At 45.2% G+C, this 9,926-nt stretch overlaps 1 protein-coding gene across 1 annotated transcript; it reads left to right on the top strand.

The window, feature by feature from the left end:
* Nucleotides 1–4,800: 4,800 nt before the first annotated feature.
* Nucleotides 4,801–9,833, top strand: LOC106806765 (adrenocorticotropic hormone receptor-like). The gene is made up of 4 exons (XM_014808826.1): nt 4,801–4,816; nt 5,590–5,646; nt 6,110–6,227; nt 8,966–9,833. The coding sequence occupies exons 1-4, from the start codon at nt 4,801–4,803 to the stop codon at nt 9,831–9,833; spliced, it is 1,059 nt and encodes a 352-aa protein (XP_014664312.1).
* Nucleotides 9,834–9,926: the final 93 nt, after the last annotated feature.

The raw sequence follows: 9,926 nt of genomic DNA, 5'->3' as shown, positions 1-9,926 counted from the left end.
CATATGGGATCCAAGCTAGGGTTAAAGGAACAGTAGCCTCTAAGTTCTAGGTTATTTCAGCTAATTTAGGTTTAATTGCGTACCTAAAAAGTTTATGGTTCAATCGCTATTAGAATATTTTTAAAAAAATGTTTTTAACTAAACGCTACAGTTTGATTTTTTCACGGACGGTTGGCGCCATCAGAGCGCACGATCTGGAAGTTGCGCAAAACACTTTTTCCACCCAGGGCTTACAGACCGAGGGGTATTTCTTATTTTATTCATTTAAAGCAAAGTATTGTAATATTTTAAACGACATATAGTTTCAGTTAGAAATTATGGAATTTGCCTAATATGAATATCGCTTCGGTTTTAATAGATTTTAGGTATAAATATAATTGACTTTTGTGATTAGCCTCGTTCATTTTACCTGCAAAATATAAATCCAATCACGCAACTTTTTCAGGGGGGTGGCGCACGGGAAATTTCGCGGGTTGTCATTGGCGCGTCTCAAATTTCGTAGCGTTGGATGTGTAAATCTTAATTAAAGTATTCTTGGTGCAACATACATGTGCGGTATTAGACGATTTGTTATACAGCTAAAGTCAGTTTGTTATGCAGTCAAATCCTAGAGGTACTGTCCCCTTTTAAGCTCTGGTTCGAGATCTGCGCATGCTCCTTAACAATCTGGCGGACATGAAAACGAGGCTGAAAATTTAATTGCCTTAAAAACAGCTTTAGGGGTACAAAAATAAACTTGAACTTGAATATATTTGTGCATATGTGGTATCTCTGTGCTAGAAATTGTGAGGTTGATCCACGTGACCTTTCTTTACAGTTTTACGAATTTCGCTTGGGGTACCTGTAGTGGAATGTCAAACATAGATAGGGCCTACATGGCACTAAAATTCGCACTACTGAACGCCCAGTTATCTTTTTTTATCATTTTAAAGCTTTTCACATGTTTTCAATACATCCTGAATACATCCATTTACATCCCTGATTGGGTTCGTTAAAGCTATGCTGCTTATCCTCAATTGCCATTTTAGGCCTTTTTCGGCCTAAGTACGTAAGCTGCTTTGATTAACACAACAATTTCTATATAGAGGGCGGGAACGGGTATTTTCGGGACGCAAGGCGATTGGCATTTTAATTACCTGCGACTGCGAAATGTAGATAATTTTTCGTGTATGCGGGAATAGGAAGTCCATCGGGACGTGGGAAACACCCTCTAATATTTTGTCTTGGATTGGGAAAGATTGTGTCCAATTCTCAGAAGAGATTTCAATTCTGGCTAATATTTTTTATTTTTTGTATTTTTTTTATTTTTTTTATTATTTATGACAAGATAAATATACTTATGTAAATATTAGTATTTATGTAGTGTTTGAAAACCTAAACTACCTGAATTTCCTGAAACATGTCTATCATAATTTACTGGGAAGCTGGGAATTTGAGGATTTTATTTGTACTGGAACTGGGATATGGGGTGTTTTTTTGCTGGGAAAGTGGGAATGTACCCCGCCCGCTTACCCCCCAATTCTATATAGCTTCCTGATAAGTCTTTTCTTTCGCCTTGCTTGAGAGTTTAATCGGGTTCTCTACGTGGCGGTCAATAGTATATACACTTGGCTGTTGAGATAGCTGGTCAAAACTGTTTAATAACAATTAACGATGCTCTTGGCAATTGAACACAGTCAATTAAACCTTTCTACTTGCTACTCTAGGCATCCCATAGCTAGTTGAAGTTGCCTCTACAGTTGCACAACCCAGTGCAGGTAGCTTTCTGGCATTTGCAGCGTCTTCGATAACCAGCTTTGCATCCACATCGAATGAGTTCATAGCAGGAGTCCTTGGCTTGCGAGAGTGTCGTCCAGTAAGGCACCCAGCGACCACTTTCAAGCTGCCATCCCTATCTTGAAGCACTCGGTAACGTGGGCTTCTTTAACAGGGTCTGGCCCCATACATAACCACCTTGGAAGACAGCTCTCTTGACATGTTGTACTAAGGATGTTTGAGTGGAAGGGGTGTTGTCGAGGGATCGCGCCTTTCTTGAGAAAAGATCTTGCCTGACTTCGTTGACTTTACTGAGGCTGCTCGTGCTGTCATATAGGAGTACCACAAATCGCTCAATGACATCCATGCTGGTATCATCAACATCCTCTGGCAGCATCAGCAGTACTTTAAGAACAGGGGTGAGCTCTGGGAACACGTTCCATACGCCCCATGCCGTCTTCTTTCCTCTTCCACCGAAATATGAAACCGTATCACACCCTGTTAATGCGTGAAACATCGGTAACACACGCGCTTTCTCTCGACCCAGGGATGTAGCTATGGTATGCGCTGGAAGGTTACGGACTTGCTTGGAAGAACCATATGAGATCCACAGCTCATCTAACGGGAGAACTGGAGCAATGGAAACGGCCAGCACAACAACATCAGTATTGTTACTTCAGATCTTTATTCGTCGATGGCCATGTGCGCTAGAATGGAGTGCATGAATCATCATGCGGGAATCAGCTTCCTCGTGAGTACACGGCGCAAGAGCACTCATATCTGCGCTTCTTCCAGTTGCCTAAGGATGTAAGGCGCAAATATGGAATCTTGTCAAAAGTAAAACAGTTATTAACAGTTTATTGACAGTTTGAATTAACAGTGGAGTGTTATTGAGAATAATGTTTTCATTTTGAAAGTTAGAATATGTTGAGGTGACATGTATACACATATTATGATTTGTTCAATTGTGGAAAGAGCAACCAGAAATTGTATTTCTTTGTATTCCTAGTCAAAACAAAGTTTGAGAAATGTTTAAGTTTAATTTTACAAGTGACAAATAAGTATGAATGTACATCCAACATAATGCAGTTATTCTTCAAAGATGAGGAGGAATGTAGTATTATTGTACCTTATATTATGTTTATGACGCTAGGTGTCACTTGGTATGAGAGAGAGGATCCGAGCTAGAGAAAATGGAGTGACTAGGGGTGTTGCTATCCCCCGGGCGTGGAGGGAGGGTCACGTGATACAGTTGACGTNCTAAAGGCACAAACACGACAGAACCGTGGATCTGGTAATCATCTCCGGGTGGACAATAACATCAAGATTCCTGTTAACTGGAAGAACTTCCTTCGCTGTGATGCAAAAAAAGACAGCCTGTTCCAACTTCTAGCCAATGCAATACAAGAGTTTCAATCTCCTCCACAGAAGCTAGTAAACTCCACACATGGCCAGAATGCTGTATCATCTCCTATAGCTGACCTGTCAGATTTGTTCTGCACTCACGAAGAAGCAGACACACGGCTCCTGTTTTATGCTTCCCATTCATTCCATCATGGGTTTATCAAGCTGATGATACATGCATGATACTGATGTGGTGGTTACCGCAATTGCAGTGTCAAGTGTTTTACAGGACTGGGAAATATTGATAGCATTTGGTCATGGTGCTAAACACCGTTACATTCAGTGCCACCTAATTGCAGCTGAATTAGGCAACGATGCATTATGGGGTCTTCTATTCTTCCACGCAATATCAGGATGTGATACTGTTTCTGCCTTCCATGGAATTGGAAAGAGAACAGCTTGGGCTGTTTGGTGCAGTATGCCTCATCTCAAACCGATATTTGCTCGGTTATCCTATGCTCCAAGCCAGGTATCCCCCAACGACAGGGAGCAAATAGAGAGATATGTTGTTCTCTTGTATCTGCGAACATCATCACTCAGCCATGTGAATGAAGCCAGGAAGCAGTTGTTCACTCAAAACCATAAGATGCAAAACATTCCTCCAACGTTGCATGCCCTGGAACAGCATGTGAAAAGAGCTGTTTAGCAGGCAGGGCACATCTGAGGCCAGTCACTTATAGGAGACCCTGAAGTTCCATCGCCAGAGTTATGGGGCTGGGAGAGAGTGACAGATGATTCCCCATGGACTCCATGCTGGACCACTCTTCCAGAGGCAGCCAAAGCTAGTCAGGAACTGTTAAAATGTGGATGCAAAAAGTCTTGTACAAAAAGATGCAAGTGTGTCAAAGCAAATCTCGAGTGTACACAGTTGTGCTTCTGTTCAGGACAGTGTAACAGAGAATAAGCTAGCAAATCTGATCATATGAGATACTAACATGGATCATTTAATAATACATGACACACCATTGGATTGCTTTTACACGGGCATACGCGCGTGCCTTCTATTGCGTGCACTGTGTCTTCATGGAATATGATAGAACGACGTTTTGGTGGGCACGCAGGTGTACCTTCCAAACTGTAACAGAAATTATGAACTGAAGTATAGATGGCATTATTTTTAAGTTTTCATCATAACTTTTCACGTGTTCTACCGAGTTCTTTGANTTGAGGGTTTAAATCGGGTTCTCTACGTGGCGTCAAAGGTATATACACTTGGCTGTATGAGATAGCATGCGTCAAAACTGTTTAACATTAAACGATGCTCTTGGCAAATTTGAACCACAGGTCAATTAAAACTTTCTACTTGCTACTCTAGGCATCCCATAGCTAAGTGCAGTTGCCTCCTACAGTTGCGCCACAAACCCAGTGCAGTACAGCATTTGAGCTTTCCTCTGGCATTGCATGAGCATCTTCGACCAACCAGCCTTTGCCATCCACATCGCAATGAGTGTCTAGCAGCGAGTCCTGGTGGCTTTGCGAGCGAGTGACGTCCAGTTAAGCCACCCAGCGGACCACTTTCAAGCTGCCATCCCCATCTTGAGGCACTCGGTAACGTGGCGGGCTTCTTTAACAGGTCTGGCCCCAATACATAACCACGCCTTGGAATGGGAAGACAGGCGTCTCTTGACATGTTGTACTAAGATGCTTGAGTGGAAGGGTATGTTGTCGAGGCATCGCGCCGTTTCTGAGAAAAGATCTTGGCCGCTGACTTCGTTGACTTACTGAGGGCCCTGCTGCGTGCGTCATATAATGAGTAACACAAATCGATCCCTCAATGAATTCATGCTGGTATCATCAATCATTCCTCTGCAGCATCAGCAAGTGCTTAAAGAACAAGCGGTGAGCTCTGCGGAACGACGCTTCCATACGTCCCATGCGCGTCTTTTTTCCTCTTCCACCGAAATATGAAACCGTATCACACCATGTTAATGCGTGAAACATCGGCTAACACACGGCGCTTTCTCTCAACCAGGGATGTAGCTATGTATCGCGCTGGAAGGTGGTACGGACTTGCCTTGGGAAGAACCATATGAGCATCACAGCCCTCACTTATAAACGGGGAACGTGGACAGCAATTGGAAACGGCCAAGCCACATAAACATCAGTATTGTTACTTCGGGATCTTTATTCGTCGAGGGCCATGTGCGCTAGAAATGGAGTGCATGAATCATCATGTGGGAATCAGCTTCCTCGTGAGTACAACGGCGCAAGAGCAGCTCATATCTGCGCTTCTTTCCAGGTGCCTAAGGATGTAGGCGCAAATATCGGAGTTGAAAGTACTCGCTCAAAGTGCTAACAGCTTTGCGGTTGGAGCATCTTGGACCACAACGGCTGCCATCTATAATGATTGACATCCACTCTGCATCGGTCGCTCTGAAGTCAGAAAGTAGTTTCACAACTATTCACAATTGGTGTTCTGCTCCTATTTAGAACAACAGGCTGACAAGACGTTTGTTCACGCTAGAATGTTGTCTGGGATGTCTACAGGTGAGGACACCTAGAAGGGCACAAACACGACAGAACCGTGGATCTGGTAATTCATCTCCAGGTGGACAATAACACCAAGATTCCTGTTAAACTGGAAGAAGCTTCCTTCACTGTGTTGCAAACAAAGACAGCCCTGCTTCCAAACGTCTAGCCAATGCCAATACAAGATCAACCCTCCTCCACAGAAAGCTAGTGATCTCCACACATGGCCAGAATGCTGTATCATCTCCCATAGCTGACCTGTCAGATTTGTTCTGCACTCAAGAAGAAGCAGACACACGGCTCCTGTTTCATGCTTCCCATGTCATCCATAATGGGGTTTACCAAGCTGATGATACATGCATGATACTGATGTGGTGGTTACCGCAATTGCAGTGTCAAGTGTTTTACAGGACTGGGAAATTATTGATAGCATTTGGTCATGGTGCTAAACTACGTTACATTCAGTGCCACCTAATTGCAGCTGAATTAGGCAACGATGCATCATGGGGTTTTCTATTCTTCCACGCAATATCTTGTGATGTGATACTGTTTCTGCCTTCCATGGAATTGGAAAGAGAACAGCTTGGGCTGTTGGTGCAGTATGCCTCATCTCAAACCGATATTTGCTCGGTTATCCCATGCTCCAAGCCCGTGGGCAAATAGAGAGATATGTTGTTCTCTTGTATCTGCGAACATCAGCACTCAGCCATGTGAATGAAGACAGGAAACAGTTGCTCACTCAAAACCGTAAGATGGAAAACATTCCTCCAACGTTGCATGCCCTGGTCCAGCATGTGAAAAGGGCTGTTTAGCAGGCAGGGCACATCTGGAGACAGTCACTTATAGGAGACCCTGAAGTTCCATCGCCAGATTTATGGGGCTCTGGGAGAGAGTGACAGATGATTCCCCATTGGACTCCATGCTGGACCACTCTTCCAGAGGCAGCAAAGCTAGTCAGGAACTGTTAAAATGTGGATGCAAAAAGTCTTGTACCAAAAAGATGCAAGTGTGTCAAAGCAAATTCGTCGATGTACACAGTTGTGCTTCTGTTCAGGACAGTGGTAAAGAGAATAAGCAAGCAATCTGAGCATATGAGATGCTGCCATGGCATCATTTAATAATACATGGACACACCATTGGCATTGCCGTTTACACGGCATACGCGCGGTGCCTTCTATTGCGTGCACTGTGTCTTCATGGAAAATCATGATGGAACGATTTTGGCGGGCACGCAGGTGTTCCTTCCAAAGCTGTAACAGAAATTATGAACTGAAGTATAGATGCCATTATTTTTAAGTTTTCATCATAATTTTTCACGTGTTCTACCGAAGTTCTTTGAACCTAAAAACATTTTATATTGTATGTGTTAATTTTGAAGATGTATGTTACGGATATTTTCATGTTTTCCCATTGGATTCCCTTGACATAAAAACAGGTATAGATCACCTAGATCCTGGTAATCGTGGCACGTTATGGCCATTTTATTGGCAAAAGAAATGCGTTTTGTGCAGCCATTTTCGATTTAATTTTTTTGGCGGGAAGATGTTATAATAGATCACATGTGTTCTATACCCGTTCTATGGAGTGCATTGATCTCAAAAACACATGTATAGAGACCAAGATCGTGGTACTTGCGGCGGCACTTACAGCTGATTTATGGGCAAAAACTGTGTTTTGTGGCGGCCATTTTTGAATTGCAACTTTTTGGCAGAAAGCTTTATCTTATGATATTTGACATGGCGTTTGATTGCATTCTTTGACTTCAAAAAACATAGGTATAGGCACCAAGATCATTGTAATCGAGGGCACTTACAAGCTGAATTAGGGCAAAAACAGTTTTCTGCGCGCAATTTTTAATTTTTGATTTTTTGGCGGGAAACGCTTGCGAGTGACATCGTGTTTTCCGCCAATTTTTGAAATCGGCATACTCAAAAAACCCCCTAGAGGCAAATTTTCATGCTTCTTTCAGAAGTGCACACCTCAGACACATATCCGCTCCACTAATGTATCTATGTTTGATATTCCCCACGGGTATCCAACGAAATTCGTAAACTGTAAAGAAAGCGTCACGTGATCATATCTTCAAACGCTTTTATAGCACAGATACCACATATGCAACTAATATATCAGTTCCAAGTTTATTTTTGTACTCTAAGGCCTGGTTTTAGACGAATCAATTAAATTTTCAGCCTCGTTTTCATGTCCGCGATTTTAGGACATGCGCAGATCTCGAATCCAGAGCTTAACCTAGCTTGGATCCATATCACAAATTGTTTATTACATGGTTAGAAGTAATTGGGCAAAGTTTCATGCTTTTATCACAAAAGTGAACAATTCAGCTATTTTTTGGACGATAGCAGCTGTACTATTGTTCCCCATTAATAAAATAACCTGTTACCTAAAATGTTTTTACCTTGTGTTACCACGATCCCAAAATTTATTTTCCAATTCCTTTAATCCCAAAAAAGATTTACCACTTTTCCCCATATTTGTTTGGTACAGTAGAACCTCGCTAATTTGAACTCCCGAAGGAAGCAAAAAATGTGACGCTGGAGTGAAAAAGGACCTATAATTGTGGACTCTAATGGTGCCTACAGCACACGATCTTGAAATGCCCCTGAAATACATCAACGTTTATTGTAAACAGTTTCAGAAAACTGTGAATAAATCGCAAAGATGGAAAATCAGAGTCTCCCTTGTTCCCAAAAATCCAATCAGCAGTTTCGTTGTTCTCTGAAAATAATTCGACAATGTCCCCTGTTCCCTGAAAGTTAATGCTCCTGTTCCTTTGTTCCCTAAAACGCATTGGAGGGGCTTAATCTGTCAGAATTCGTTATGCAAGTGGTTTTGAAAGACAGGACCTCTGTTTATGATTCACTTCAAACGCATCCGTCCGCGGGCCTAGTCCTAACCTGGTGCCTCGGAGTTAGTGTGCAGACCTTACCGTTAGATTGAACGGTGTTCGTGCGACAAACCCCGTGATGCGGCGACAGTCTTGCTTGCGCAAATGCACACGTTCCTTACATTATACATGACGTCGCTTTAAGCCATATTATTGGCCGTGTCCGTCGATAATGGTGCGGGTATGAATATATATACGTACGAATGCGTGAGATCAAGTGCATCACTCGCTGGCGTCGCATCGCCACCTCCGTCCGTGCTACGTCGCAGTTGGCAGTCGGCAGAGCGATGGCTTCATTGTACAACGTTCCTCCGAGTAACCTCTCGCTGTCGGCGCTCGAAAACGACAGCGTCGTCGTCGGCAGCAGCAGCGCGGGTACGACGGACGTCGGCGCCGTGCCCGAGGGCATTTCGCCTACCCGCTGATCATCATCAGCGTCGTCAACATCGTCGTCAACGCCGTCGTCGTGCTGGCGGTGACGCGCACGCCGTACCTGCAGGAGCCGGCGCACACGCTCATCGCCAACCTCGCCGTCGCCGACGTCGGCCTCGGCGTGCTCGGCGTGCTGTCGCCGGCGACGTTCGTCGTCGATCGGCCGCCGATGGTCGTCTGCGTCGGCCACTTCGCCGTCGTCACCTGCTGCGCGTTCGGCTCCGTGACGATGCTCATCGCTATCAACGTCGACCGCTACGTGTCCGTGTCGCGTCCGCTGCGCTACCATCAGGTCATGACCCCGCGCGTCGTCGTCGTCATGATCGCGCTCAGCTGGAGCGTCGCCGTCGTCAACGGCGTCGGCAGCTTCGTCGGAAACAGCTGGTCGCCCGACGAGCCGTGTCTGTATGACGTCAGCAGCGGCAAGGCGACGCTGCTGCTCGACACCGTCTTCATCGCCATCTGCGGCGTCGTCATCGTCGTCATCTACGCGTACATGATACTCGTCGCTAGGCGACACCGTCGGTGCATCCAGCCGCTGCCGCCGCCGACGACGAGCAACGGTTCCTCGCAGCCGACGGAGCTCCCGGAGGAGATTCGCTTTTTCTCCGATGCGCTGGTTAGGAATCTGAAGCTGGCGAAGACGTTCAGCATCGTCGTCGGCGCCTTCTTTGTCTGCTGGGCTCCGTACTTCGCCGTGATGCTGCTGAGCGTGTTCGAGGTGCGACGGGAGCCGCTGGGGATGCTGCGCGGGGTGGGAACCGTGATGGCCTGCTGCAACTCGAGCGTTAACTTCTTCGTCTACGCCGGACAGAGCCAAACATTCCGAACGGCGTTCAGGGCGGTGCTGCCCTCGCGCGGCGGAAACTAGAATCAGAAGCATCGATGGACGGACTACCGGCGTCCCAGGACCGTGGCCCTGCTTGTTAGAGTATTGGCAGGGTCCGTGCGTAGGGTTGGACGA

This window comes from Priapulus caudatus, unplaced genomic scaffold, assembly GCF_000485595.1.
Source record: "Priapulus caudatus unplaced genomic scaffold, Priapulus_caudatus-5.0.1 Scaffold178, whole genome shotgun sequence".
Taxonomy (NCBI): domain Eukaryota; kingdom Metazoa; phylum Priapulida; class Priapulimorpha; order Priapulimorphida; family Priapulidae; genus Priapulus; species Priapulus caudatus.
This window is presented reverse-complemented; position numbering and strand designations above follow the sequence as displayed.